This window comes from Lonchura striata, chromosome 9, assembly GCF_046129695.1.
Source record: "Lonchura striata isolate bLonStr1 chromosome 9, bLonStr1.mat, whole genome shotgun sequence".
NCBI classification, from domain to species: Eukaryota; Metazoa; Chordata; class Aves; order Passeriformes; family Estrildidae; genus Lonchura; species Lonchura striata.
This window is the reverse complement of record NC_134611.1, coordinates 19489500-19503953: the sequence shown is the minus strand read 5'-3', so window position 1 is coordinate 19503953 and position 14454 is coordinate 19489500. Positions and strand designations below refer to the sequence as shown.

At 39.6% G+C, this 14454-nt stretch overlaps 1 protein-coding gene across 1 annotated transcript in view; it reads right to left on the bottom strand.

The window, feature by feature from the left end:
• Positions 1-1304: 1304 nt before the first annotated feature.
• The window catches only part of PKN2 (protein kinase N2), a 54216-nt gene continuing 41066 nt past the window's right edge, over positions 1305-14454 (bottom strand). Inside the window, exons 8-22 of the mRNA XM_021526565.3 lie at positions 14194-14303; positions 12176-12319; positions 11962-12037; positions 11468-11642; positions 11102-11231; positions 10506-10642; positions 10340-10415; positions 10165-10256; positions 9016-9192; positions 8354-8416; positions 8180-8256; positions 6693-6835; positions 5352-5459; positions 3773-3853; positions 1305-3692 (exon numbers count right to left, since the gene is read on the bottom strand). Coding sequence (XP_021382240.1) covers positions 3489-3692; positions 3773-3853; positions 5352-5459; positions 6693-6835; positions 8180-8256; positions 8354-8416; positions 9016-9192; positions 10165-10256; positions 10340-10415; positions 10506-10642; positions 11102-11231; positions 11468-11642; positions 11962-12037; positions 12176-12319; positions 14194-14303 — 1793 coding nt within the window. The 3' untranslated portion in view covers positions 1305-3488. The remainder of the gene's footprint in view (positions 3693-3772; positions 3854-5351; positions 5460-6692; positions 6836-8179; positions 8257-8353; positions 8417-9015; positions 9193-10164; positions 10257-10339; positions 10416-10505; positions 10643-11101; positions 11232-11467; positions 11643-11961; positions 12038-12175; positions 12320-14193; positions 14304-14454) is intronic.

Here is a 14454-nt window from a genome sequence, read left to right as displayed (position 1 = left end):
CTCTGTGAGTGAAGGTGGGATGCTTTGAATGGGCTGGGCCTGACCATTGATGCATTGCTACAGCTTGGCAATGCAAAAGTGGAAATTGCTTTTACTCTAAGTGTTGCTTTCCAGCATAGATCTGTGGATTAAATCCACTTCATGAAGGTTAAAAGTGACTGAAATGTACATTGCCTGTAATGCTCATCTTAAATCCTTTCAGGCATTAGGCATAGGCACTTGACATGTGACGGGTGAGTGCAGTTGAAATTGTTGCATACAGCAAAGATTGCCTGGAGAGGAATTTAAATACATCTGTGCAAAGCTCTGAAGGGTGGCAGATGGAGGCCGGGAAGTGCAATCCTGCCTTAACCCTGCAATTCCTTAAGCAGTTCCTGTATCTCCCAGGGTGTGGGAGTAACTGTGTATCACAAGAGGCAGAACTAGGAATCTGCTTGAAGGGGCAGGCATATTCTGAAGGCCTCTTACTACTGGCTGCAGTATATTAGTTAATGTGAAGCACACCAGGAAAAAACATGGCCTAGCTGTGAATTAATTTTTAGGCAGCTCTGAGCCGTGGTACTCCCGGCCTGCCTGTGCCAGCTGGGCCCGGGGCAGGGCCCGGGGCGGCACCGGCTGCGCTCAGGCTGGGGTGGGCCCCAGGGGGTGCCCAGCAGCCAGCCCGGGACAAGGCAGGACATGGTGCCCCACGCTCCAGCGTGTGGGGAACATCTCCAGCGGTAATTCAAGGGCAGTTCAGATCTGTGAAACACTGGAGCCAGTCCTCTCTGGATTGTTTAGCCAAGTATGAAGTGAAGCGTCCGTCTCTGGGCAAAATGGCTGTGTAAAATTCCATCTGGCTCTTAAACAGTTCTGTTCTAAATGCACTCAGAAGAAAGCTTCATCCTCTAGACTGTCTAAAGAATGAGCTCAGTGAGGGGTGGGTAGGTTAGATTGTGGTTTGGTCACACAGCTTGCTAAGGAATGGTGGGTAGGAAAGAGACTGTGATGAAGACAAACCCAGGAGCGGGGCTGAGTTGTCTCCCCCAGCCCTCAGGGGCAGCCTGGGAGGGAGAATGCTGAGCCAGGCAAACCAAACTCCAGCTGACAGCTGACAAGACTCTGCTCCTGTTGGGACTGCTCCAAGCTAGAGACTGCTCAGAGGCAGTTTCTAATGTTCTTTTTAAAAAAAAAAAAAATGGAAGCCTACTGACCTGCCACCAAGAGACTGGGTCCCCTCCTGACAGTAAGATCTTTTCCGAAGTTACCTGTGGGGAAGACTTGACCAGCCTTCAAGAAACAGCAAAATCATGTTTGCGACACAATTTACAAATTACTCTATTTAGACCTTTAATTTGTGATATTAATGACTGCAAAACACTTAGAATGACATTTGTTAAAGGCACATTTCATTTAATGCATAGTGTACCATTCTAAAATATCCTAATTTCCTTACAAAGTGCTTGAGCAGCCACATACAGATAAAGTATAGCAAAATATATTTACAATCTAGGGTTTAAATCTTAATCTGCCTAAAAATATTTAAAAAACTACAGAGATAAAATTAGTGCTTTTTTCAGCTTAACTGGGTGAACATACCCTGCCCTCTAATTTTTTCTATTTTTTTTTTTTTTAGTGATTTGCTTAGATTAAAAAAAGATTTCTGTACAAGATGTAGTTACAAAAAGGTATGTTTGAGGATACTTTCATAAGCATTAAGCACCCTGCGAGATGCTTGTGTATATATATATTTGGGAACCAAAATGGATGAGCTGACTGTACCTCAAAAGTATTGGTTTCAGCTAGATACAGGAACATAATTTGTTTCTAGTCAATCTAGAACCTGGAAACAAGGAATGCTGAGGAGTTGACTCACTCTTTCCAACGTGATTTGCAGCAGTGAGGAAGGTGCCTGCCCCATTCCTGTGGGGGACTGGCCTGATTTAGACCTAGTAACAATTATTTTTTTCTGCTTTAAGCCTCTTCCCTGCCTAACCCCGCAGGTCTGTCCAGCATCTTGATTTTCAACCACCACCTTAGCATTGCATACTCCAGTGGTTTGTGTTTCTTCTTTGAATTAATAAAATTACCAGTTTTTAATTCATTTGAGTGCGATGCTCGCTGCCTTAGCCCATAAACAGCAAACCCTGGCCAGGATGAACCTGTGAGGTTTATAGTGCTGAATAGTGCTACAGGTAAGGACCACGTGGGAAATTTATTTTCCAAGAGTCAATGTTTGCTCACAGAACAACAGATGCCAAAAATAGGTCCTGGTTTACAAATACACACAGTGTCTGGTCTAAATTACTTTTCAACTTTTGAGGTACAGCTTTTAGTGTTAAGGGGTTTATAAAATATACACTGTTTCTATCAAAAATATTTATACATTCTATTACAACATATTGCTTTTTACCCTCAGTAACTGCCAATCCAGGGGCTGGAGCTCAGTGGCCTACATGGATACATTTGTTTTGTTCACTTGGCCACTACGCAACATCGGTGAAGTGGTACAATTAAATTACTTGCCTGGAGGTAAGAATACATTACAACTTCCAAATATACATGTCCACAGCATGTATACATTGAAAATGTTTACTTTTCCTAAGTGATATGATACTGTACAGCAGACAGGAGAATGGAGGGTGTTAGATACGGACTGGGAACTTCTCTGCCCCCTCGGGGTGCGGGAAAGGCTCGAGGTGAGTATGGAAGGGGCCGGGCCTGGGCCTTGCAGCTGCTCTGCTCTGGGGTTACACTGAACAGTGTTCTCCTTACATTCCTCATCCCAACCAGGGCCTTAAGCTGTGCTTAAGGAGCTTGAAGGCAAAACTGTTTGGCAAGTGACTTTGGTAAACTCTCCGGATTTTTCTGGGTTTTTCTTTGCAATGGAAGCACTTACACAGTTGTTATGTCAAAGGCAAGGTGTTTAACATTTTTCCTAATAAATATCATAGAAAATTTACAAAACAAGGCATATCCGTTCTCAATACCATTATTTTAAGAACGCAAGATGAAGGTGTACATAAAAATGTGTAGTTTTAAAGACTGCACAATATTTAGCTGAAATCATTTGCCTTCTCCGACTAGAACCAGGTTCTGTGTGCCACCGGTATCCCAACTTACTTCAGTGTGGCTGAGTGGAGATTACCTAGCTCAAAGTCTGCTTTTCCCACTTAAGGCAGATACTTTAAAAGCGGTATTATCTGCTGTGGAAGAGTGAGAGAAACTGTACAGATCCACGTGCGCCCATGTGCAGGAAGTTCAGCACAGCCTGGGTTCATCAACTCAGCTTAGGAACGCCATAGACCTGCTTTCCAGTGCTCAGATAAAAAACAATATACAAAGAGGCCACTCTTCAAAAGAGTGCTAAAACAGTACTTGAAAGGATCTTCATGTGATTTAAAAAAACCCAGAAGCTGCAGGTGGCACAGAAAGCAATTGAAGGGTCAGTATTCTTCAGAGAGGCATTCTTGTGAGCCAGTCAGCCGGGACTTCACAGTGTGTGGAAGTTAACACCAATCAGCAATGTAATCAAAATCTCTGAACATTTCCTGCTCTTCTTCTGAAAGTATCCTTGGTTCTCTAGGTGGAGTGAGGATAGGTGCTTCAGAGGTAAATTCATCATCAAAATTACTAACGTCTTCTCTTCCTCTAATGGTAGGTACGAAAGGAGGCTTGACTTTCTTAGCCAGTAAAGCATGCCAATCAATTTGCTGTAAAATAAATTAACTGATGTTTAGTTTCCCATCTCTACTCCTTTGTGTCCTTAGAAATAATACTAGTCTGTACTCACCCTGAAAAAGTGATGCTTTTTCACATCCTCAGCATCTTTCTCTCCTGCTCCAAGACGCCGCTCTGGATTTCTTCGTAGCAGCTGACAAAACATGCAGAGTTTCAGTGGAGAAATTCAGGGGGAGGAAAGGAAGGAGGGAGGATGAGTGTTACTGTGTAAGAGCCCACACCAACATAAGGTGGACAGTGAAAGTCATACTGCCTGACCTGTGGGCAGTCCTTGCCCCTTGAAGGAATAGACAAAGCTTAGTTTTTAGCACTGCTCTTTCAGCTTGTCAGCAGTTTCAGCAGCAACTAAGCTAGTGCCAGAGAAGACTCATCTGTCCCTGCAGAGCTGTGCTGCCATGTCTTGGTACTGGAGGTGATCTGGAGCAAGTCACAGAGTGCAAAGTTCCCCTTTGCTGGTGAGGGTACAGATTTACATAAGCTAGTGGTTCTTGCTCAGCTTAGATAAGGGATTAATGACCCTCCTGTCTCAGTGCTCAGCTCCTTCACAGCAGTTGATTTACCAGGAGAGGGTTCAAGCTGTTTCATACATTTAGCCAAAGGAAAGGGTTTCCTAATTACCCCCAGAAGTTCAATGCTCCCCCTTCTGAATTGTATTGCTGTGAGCAGCCCCTGTTCCAGGCAGGGTCCAGCAGCAGCATGGCTGATATCCATGATGCAGCCATCAAAAATTAATGTCTAATATATTGTGAATGAAATTGTGATGGAAAGAGCATGCACAGAGCTCCAATTAGTAAATTGCTAGTACTAAGTTCCTAGTGTATTGTGGATGCAGTGTAGCAGCACCCTGTCCCCTGTGGATATTGGCATGAATTTTTATAACAAAAAAACCTTCTCCAGGTACTGCCTTAAAACTGTATTCTGCTTGCTTCCTCTAGGCAAATGCTGTCTCCCTGGGACTAAGCAATTGTTTTAAGTTACCAAATATGCTATTACTTAGTTATGTCACAGTAGTTACTGTGCTACAGCACATTGTTGAATTGGGTGCTAAACTGATAGCATCAGACATTTATGTGGAGAGGCTGATTCCAAAGGCTTTGGAACCACCTGCAGTACTACCTTTTCTATCAACTGTGATAAGGTGCTAACTTAGGTTCAACTGCCTTCTTATAATAAGCAGACACATCTCACTAAGGAATAACACAACAGCCATAACCAAAATAAGCTGTTCCTTGCCAAGAATAGGACTGCAGATGCCATGTGTACAGTGTTCCCTGCCCCAGCTGGAATGATACCAAAAAGATTTAGAAGCCTTTGAATTAAAATATTCATGTGACAATGCTAATCTACCAAATAGGTCAATGCAGCAGCGTTTGGCTAGGAAAAGAGAGCTGAACTACTCTAGTTAGGTCAAACTAGGAAATTTAGTTCAGAGCGCCTTAAGTGTCTTCTACACTTTAAAAAGAACAACTTGGTGACAGGCAGCGTGGCACAGCATAAATGAAGCAAATCTGAAATTTAGTTGTCAAAACAATACCAAGTGCAGGTTCTTAAACTATTTTGTTCCTCACAAAAGTAATTGTTGGAAACAGGACAAGAGGGAGATACTGTAATAATTATTAAAATGTTCTTACCCGTCTCATTATTGAGATGGCTTCTGTAGACAGAAATCGTGGATATCTTACTTCATCATTTACAATGCTGTCAAACACCTCTTCTTCATCATCTCCAGGGAAGGGAGACTATAATGAAAGTAATTAAAAAGCCACTATAAATAGGCTTAAAATCACAATTGAAAACAACATAAACTCAGCTGAATATGTGAAATTAGACAGCCTGAAATGGTGTCTTCCTTGCCAGAAACAGATACATGGCTTTCAATAAGGAAGAGAGAAAAGGCAAGTTTGTATTATCCCATAATTCCTACTGAAGGATTGTGTTTTAAAATTGTGCTTTTAGATGTAGAAACGCCTAAAACTGGGATCTTCTTTGAACTCAAGCTGTACATGGAAATTATGTATCAGCTCTTCTTTGGGGTAGCTGCCATTCACAAGTAGTGTGGGGAAGACTAATTTGTTTTTGTAAAATCTTTAGCATGTTGCAGCTCAAGGGTTTTCAAACTGTTTTGAAGTGGCCTGACAGATGTAGATGACATTGTACAAGCTTTTTGTCCTTTTTCACCTGAAAGGAAGTGAAAGTACGTTGAATGACCATCTTTTTTTAAAAAAGAACAAAATCATGAGTTTTTAGCATGTGTTATCACTGTGCCACCTGGGAGATACTGTTACAAAATGGACCAGAAGGTAGAGCATTATATACAATGGTAAATAAACGTCTCAGCAGTGATTTATTTATACCTTAGCTCATTTACATGGAACTGAGGCTTTCTATTATTGTGTGTTTGGCATAATCTTTCATTGCTATCCAGTTTTATGTGTTAAAGTTCACTTTCGTTCAAGCTACAGCAGTTAAGAAGTTTATTTTTTCCCCAAAAGCATTTGAAAGCAGAAGATTGCTATTGCTTTACACATCCAGATTTGGTAACAGATGTGTCCTAGAAATGTAGCTCCCCCAAACACATACAGATGTACTGTACTGTACTCTACTCAGAGACACTGATATTAATATGCTATTACTGGAATTTGATTTAAGACATAATGATGTAAATAAAAATAGAGTAAAGCAAAAATCTGTTACAACCTGTTGGCTTCTACAATTTCTGATAATTCAAGTTCCAGACATGACTTGCCAAATTCTCCAGTGTTACAGCAGCCAATATCAGGTGAGTAGCTGCTCAGTATTTCACACTTCCTTTTCTTGATGACTGACATTAAGATGCTCACTGTAAATGCTGTATAATGAATACTGATACTGTGGCAGGTAGGGCATATGAAATGTTAACAGGCTGCTATCTTGAGGTTTGTAACCTTTAAACATTGTTTTTTATGACTCCACTGTACCTTATTAGAACTTACCTCACCCACCAGCATCTCATAGATAAGAACACCAAGACCCCACCAGTCTACAGCTCTTGTATAGGAGGTTTCTGTCAGCACCTCTGGAGCCAGAAATTCCGGTGTGCCACAGAATGTGCTTGTTCTGTCTCCAAATCCCATTCCTGAAAGTTACAGATAATGAAAATCAAGCAGTATTTTCTGCCATTCACAACCTATTTCTCCAATCAGAATCTTTCTCCAGAGCAACTTCAACTGATACTGTAGATCCAGGGCCCGAAGGCTCAGGCCAATGATGTAAAACATTCCCTCCTTCTTCCTCCCCATGCCTTGTTTCACATGTGCTTCCGTTCAAATTTTTCTCTCCCTCACTATATGCAATGAGCCAGATTAAGGTTCCAGTTACACCTCTGTTACCCAGTTAGCTTTCTTTGGAAAGATACAATCTTATGCTCCATTTCTACCAGTTAGCACAAGAAAAAGCAGTACACGCTACTTTAGCCAAACGGGCCCTTTTGGATGCTTCTGTAGTGCAAATTACATATAGTAGAGTAAAACATGGAGTGTAGTGAAAGAACGTGGAGCAAAATCAGCCCTGTGGATTTGCCAGAGGGCACAGTCTGGGACATCAGCACCATCAGGCCTGATGTGACATGACAAGGGGAGCTGCTGCAGAAAACTTGAGAAAACCTTTAATTGCAGCAGTCAGTAAAATACTTTCCTTCTTATTTTGTTATTTACAGAATTTATTTGTAGCTACAGTCACAGGACTTGCCCTGGCACTTGTGTTTAAGACCTACTGAGTTTACCCAATTCCCTCTTAGGCTACCTTAAAGGAAAAGATATGAAAAAAGGCTAGATAAACTGAAAAAAACCTGATCTTTGCCCACACAATGGGTTTTGAGAAAAACACTGTAATAGCTACCTCTATTTGGTATTTGCCAGTAGTGAGATGCTTGAAAGTAGCATTCTAGGCTTCCCTTTTGGGACAATCTCTCAATTTTGGCTGTAGCATACTTTGCACATCATTTTCCTAAGAATCACACACAGAATCACATTTCCGTGTATTCAGAGTTGCAACTGTTTCTGAGCTAAAAAAATAGATAATCTGTTTTTCAAAAAGCAAGAACTCAGGATGGATTATAATGGCACTTGATTTTGTTGTACAGTGTCAAGATGTTTAGAATGAGGAAACCACCTAATGCTTTTCCTACTTGTAAAATGTGCAGTGTGCCTTGTTAACAAGCAGAGATGTGAGTAACATCAGAACAGGTCATGCTCACAACTGACAATAAATAAAAATAACAGGGCAATGCTCACATACTGATATTGCCCTACTAAGGAACTTCCTCCTATCTCCATATTTGTACAATCAGAGGTGTGTTTTTTTCCTTCAAATGACACAAGGTAAACCCTATGCACATCTGGCAGTCCAAAACTCTCAAGGAACAGTCAAGAGTAGGACAGACTATGGAATTCCTCTAGAAAGAAAATTTAAGGGCCATTACCTTCTTTGCAAAGACCAAAGTCAGCAATTTTCACAAAGCCTTCTGTGTCCAGCAATAAGTTATCCAACTTCAAATCTCTAAATGAACATTTGAGAACAAAATTGCATCACTTGATGTGTTTCTTCAGTACTATTCAGAACAGCTGAAATTCATCTGCTTGAAATGACTACTTACCTGTACACTATTTTGTGCTCATGTAAATACTGAAGTCCAAGAACCACACATGCAGCATAAAATCTGTTGAAAAAGTTGAAGTTAAAATTTCAATGGAACTTTGTCTTGCTTTCCAGAATGTGAACTCCATTATTGTTGATATTTTTATGAGCCATCCTCTGAAGATTGCTAAATTTTTTTTTTTTGGGTACAGAATAGTTTTTTACAGGGCCAGAGTTTTAAAGCCAGATGGCAAAAACACTTAGACTTGCAGCTTTCAAACTGTAGTATGTTTGCTTGGGCTGGAGGATAAATTTTCTGTAGTGTTCACGTCTATAGCATTGAAGGTTTTCTAAATTGGCTTATACTTTCCTATTTTAGCCTTGTCTACTATTTTAACTCTTCATTCAGCTTTTTTATGTAATCCTGAAAAAACGTATTATAAAAATTGAATACTTGTATATAGATTTTAAATTCAGTTTAGATCAGGAACATTAAACCTGCATGTCATCTTCTAACAACAAAATCAGTTAGAATCTCTAACCCTTTTAAACACTTAAGTGGCATTTACTGAAGTGGCATAATGTGGTGGCATGTGGTGATGAATTTAGTTCTCATGTTAGTTCTTATCCACTGAGCAAAGCGCCCTTCACTTAACGCCACAGGAAGGGAGGGATACTCACACTGCTCTGGGCTCAGAGAAGACATCCGTGTGAATGTGCATCATCAGGTCCCCACCAGCAGCATATTCCATTACAAAGCAGACGTGATCTTTGGTTTGGAAACAAGCAAAAAGGTTCACCAAGAAGGGATGTCTTACACTATTCACAGTTTCAAATATTCGCTTTTCACACATCAAGCTGCAAACAAAATCAGGAACAACATAAGGCTCAGTGCTGAACAACAGTTTTTCAATTCTCAAAAATTACTGGTATATTTATATTTTTTGCTCTATTCCTCAGGATAAGGTAAGAAATTTTTTTTTTTTGTTCAAGAGAGAGATTTTAATATCAGGATTTCATGAATTTATATTTAGCTTTCCCAAATGAAAAGAGGAAACCAAGCAGTCCATGAAAACTGTGCCGACAATTTTCCTTCCAAATACTTGGATTGCATTAACTATGCATTGATATCATGTGACATTCATTTAAATCAATTTTAATTTTAATTATTTACAAGACATAAAGTGGAAATCCAGTGACAGTATTACAGCTATCTATCTGTAGTAATTCCTGGTTATTTCTCCTTAAACCATTTGTTTAAGTTGCAGGTTATTGTTAATACAGCTATCTTTCTTCCTGCAAATGAATACAGTCACTCTTAAGCAACTGTAACACATTCTTGCACTAAAACCAAAAATTTTGTAATGGCCCTTTCACATTCAAGCAAATAAAAAAAACCCAAAAACCAGAACCTGAGTTTCGGGTCAAAAAGATTGAAGAACACCCAGCAGTATACAAAGGGAAAATATGACGGACGGAGCATAATAATATGGTTACAGGTTCAGAAATAGCAACACGGATTCTGCTAGTAAAGCAAACGGTCGCTGTTATCCCCTAATGTGATGGAAGTAATAAGAAATAATTAGAATAAATACTTGCAAGAGAACCTGAAAATAAAAAACCAGGATCAGCTTTAAGTCAGAGCTGTAGTTCAGGCACAAGAAGGGCACTAAAACAAACTAGGGGTTACTCTGCTCCCTCCTTGGCCCAGAACAAGAATACACATCTACAGCAGCCAGCTACGCAGGGAGATCACAACTGACTTTGCTCTCCCACTCTATGCAACAACTGCACATAAGTGCTTTATGGAATCCACATGTACAGACTGACCTGTCTACTTCATCACGAGCCACAATATCTCCTTTCTTTAAGGCTTTAATAGCAAACATCTCGTTTGTGTTCTTGTATTCTGCCAACAGCACCTGAAACAGAGGAGATGAATTTAAGAGCTCTATATTCTTTTTGACAAAGCCTTGACAGTTGAAAAGAATCTTTTGACATTTACCTTTCCAAAATGTCCTCTGCCCAGTACAGCGCAGCATCTGAAATCCTTCAGACTGAACTGGAATCTTTGTTGTGATCTATATAAATAAAAATTAGTCAAAATTTCTTGTTTGTTAGCTTTAAGAAATATTATTCAGATCAAAACAGGAAAACCACTGCTTTTTTACCTTCTGTCTTCAGGCTCTCTGGTGTTGGTGTATTTCATGTCTGAATGGGGAACATCAGACTCACATATTATTTCAGGCTGGAGTTTTGGAACAATACTATTTCTGCCATTTTCAAAATCAAAAGTTGTTACTTCATCCTGTGAAGAACAAGAAAGCTGAAAATTTAAAACTGATTGTGAAGGCAAATGAATGCAGACATTTTACCATAAGCACATGAAATTCTTAATACACCCATTGCCTAGGCTAAAATGGCAGACTTCCAGATGATACAGGTAAGTAAAATTTTAGCAGACTGATGAAACCTATTGCTCCACTCATTCTGCTCTTTTTCAATAAAACCATTTTATCCTGAATACTCTAATAGTTCTGGAGCTCTGTCTTTTTTCTGTGGTGGAACTAATTACATGGAGTGTTAAACACACCAACCACAGAAACAGTTTGCCACCAAGAGCAATCAGAGCATTCTATTGACACAATTCTGTGTGTAGAAGTTAAGGGAGCATGTGCTGATTTATAAAAGCAGAAATTCATCATAGAGATGCCAATATTACCACCATGTTAAACTGTATAACCCAAGATTCTTAAAAGTTACTTGCCTGAGAAGGCACATCAGGAGCCTTTATCTCAGAGGAAGATTCACATATTTCCCCAAGGGAAGATGCACGGGGTGGAGCAGGTGGAGGCTCAGGCTCAAGTTCAAAGTCCAATTTGGCTACAGGAGAGTCACTGACAAGAAAATAAATAACTCCTCAGTGTACAGCAGGGACTATTTTAATACTTGTAGATTTCTCCTAAGCCAAACCTTGTGTGTCTGGATCTAGCTATAGAATAGCTCTCCACAAGTAAAACATGGGAAGGTGTGCAGCCTTGCAGGATAACCAGATCTGCACACATTCTGTACGTGAGGACAGAAGGCTCTCAGTGCTCCCTCCTGCACTCAGGGTACTGCAGAGGTGACCTACCTGGCTGGCAGGGTCAGTTCAGCGAGCTGGGGATCCACCACCTGCCCCGTGGCAGGCACTGCTGCTTGGGGGCTGAAGGTGCCAGAGTGATTCACTGTAGGAATAGCTCTTCTTACCAGCCTTCCCCAAGTGGCAATATTAATATTCATCTGAGGAGCTCTGAGAAATGTTTTGCCTATAGATATTGTGAAAAAAGAACACAGTGCAAGTAATTTCCTTACTCATTACCAAAGCAAATAATTAAAAAAATTCCACATTAACTAATTTACAGTTTACGAAAAACAAACTAAACTTCTAATTTTCCTTAGCAATTTCTAATTATTCACAATTAAATGCTGATGCATAATAAGGAATTCTAATACAAAAGATTTCTAAATGCAAGGCCAAATCCTTCATTATAAACAGCATTATTTAAAGGCAAACATTAGACCTCTCTATAAAAAATTTAACAGATCTGTATTTTTAAGCTTTACACTTTTATATTAAAGAATCACCTTGCTGTTTTGAAAAAATTTTCTTCTGCCTCTGGAGTTTTGGTCTTCTTTCAATAACTGGATTAAAAAACGTAACCTGCAGTTCAAATAACATGTGTTACAGTTCAAGTTTCAGAACAAAATGCATTCTCAAAAGTTCAAGGAAAACTTGTTGAACTATTCAGCCATGTAATACTTTGAAGTATGTTCAAGTGCTTCAAAGAAACATTCTTACCTCTGCAAACAGAGTGCCCTGGGGTTCGAGATAGAGACACATGCCATGCCGTTGGTTATCCAGGAAATCTTCCAACCTCAGAAACTTCACTGCACACAAAGATCTCCAGTCACGCCAATAAACTGAGATTTCTAATTCACGTGACTATGACAGGAAACACAGACACAGGAAATCACTTATTACTAATTGTTCTGCAACAGTTACCACAGTACAATTGTAAGATCAAGGAACTCCAGGATCAAGATGCAGAGCTGTTATTTTAAAAGGCTGTCAGGGCTAACCAGTCTGACTGAAGCTCTGATGATCACAGCACTTCAGTTCAGATGAGATCTCCAGTGTACAAATAAAAGCATAGGTGTAAAATTTTCCCTGAGAGCAGAAGCAGAGAGCCACAGTCACCAGACCTTCTGGGTCAGTCTAATAACACTGCTTGTTCAAGATGCTTTAGCTCAAGCTCTGACAACAAAGCTTAACTTACACCTAGAAACCTTTGGTGGTTTCTGTATTTTTTGAAGTACCAACTTCATTTCATGCCTGCAAACTTTTTAGTATCTTCATACACATGATGAAGCAAAATCTTACAGAATATCTCTAGAAATGCATACACCTTTTTTAACAGGGTTGTAAAGAGGGGCCAAAAACTTTGAACTACCAGGAACTACTGCTATCTTGCTGATGTGATTTATGTATTCTTAGAGAGTCTTATATGTGTGTTACAAAAACCTGTCCCAGAAGTGACAAATCCTGCAATGTAACAGCACCATCATATGTTACTACTTCAATTCCAACAAGATACATCAATTTACTGTCTACCATAGCTATGATAGGTTTTAGAAGAAGTAAAAGTCAAGAGGCATCAGATTAAAGAATAATGGGGCTTGGATTATGCATTTCAAACACAGAAGGATTCACAGAATATTCTGAGCTGGAAGGGACCTGCATGGATCATTAAGTCCAACTCTTAAGTGAATAATCCATATGGGGATTGAACCCCTGCTCTGGTGTTATTAGCACCATGCTCTGACCTTCTGAGCCAGTCTCAGGATACGTGGTCAGGAACAGCAGAAGCAAAGTCCTTTTCTGGCACCAAAACCTCAGTTCTTAAATAGAGCCCACAACACATACGAGGCTGGCAGGAACAGCTACAACTCTGTGTAGTTCTAGTCTTAATCTGAAAATAATGGAGGCTTCAGGGTTCCACAGCTGCTTGGTTTTTTTTCTGCACTACTCCTAACTGTAACCTGAATTTCTCTACCTGAAAGTCTAAAATTGCTTCTTTCCTAGATGGAGGGAATCTGGACTGGGGCTTGGTGGGGAAAAAGCAAAAAACAGGAAAGGGGCTGTTATTTTTTCTCATATGAAAAGCATGTATTGGAGTAAGCATGTACAGGAGAGAACATTTAAGCTCCTAAAACATAGTATGATTTTCAGAAAAGAAACAAACCTTGTACCTTAAAATACTAGGACTATCAGGTATCTAAAAAATACTTGATTAAATCTATATAACATAAATTCTACTTCAAAAGTATAAACTCAATACTTGTGCCCTCTAAGTAACATTTAAAGTTATAAGAAAGAACTGTTAATGAATTTATTATTCCTGAAGGACTGAAACCAACTTTACATGAGAGCACTGCTATAAAAATACTAAAAATTCTATGACATGGTTTTACCAAAACATCCAAACTGATCTGATATCACACTTTACTGATAAATAGTTAAAAGATGATAATCCAAATAAAAAAATAAACACCATCTCTCCCGTCTCCCATTTCTGAAAACCCACTAAGGGTTAGATCTTGGCAAAAATATTACATCAGTTTGTAAGTCAGAAAAGGTATGTTTTCTAGAATGCTGGCCCAGCACAACAGCTTAAGTCCAGGGAGCTCTTTCTAGAAAAGACAGGAATACTGCATTTATAGAATTTGGACAAAATGACAGCAACAGGGGAAAAAAGCGACATGAAATTAATACAAGAATCAACTACAAGTGTCAATGAAATCAGACAACATTTTTACCCTGTCTAGTTCCAGTGTAAATTTCTGATCCCATGACTGGTTGGAAATCGGTTTCCAGCTAGTTTGACCAACCACGGTGTTATCCAGCTTCAGTACAGCACAGACTTCATCTGTAAGCAAAGTACACAAACTCAGCTTAAATCTTTAAGAGGATTTTCCTCAAACAAAAAAATCTCCAGGAAGTTTCCCTTAGAACTGCAATCTCATATTTAATTGGTTCTTATGGGCATAATAGTGTGGTTGTGATTTTGCTAACAGCTT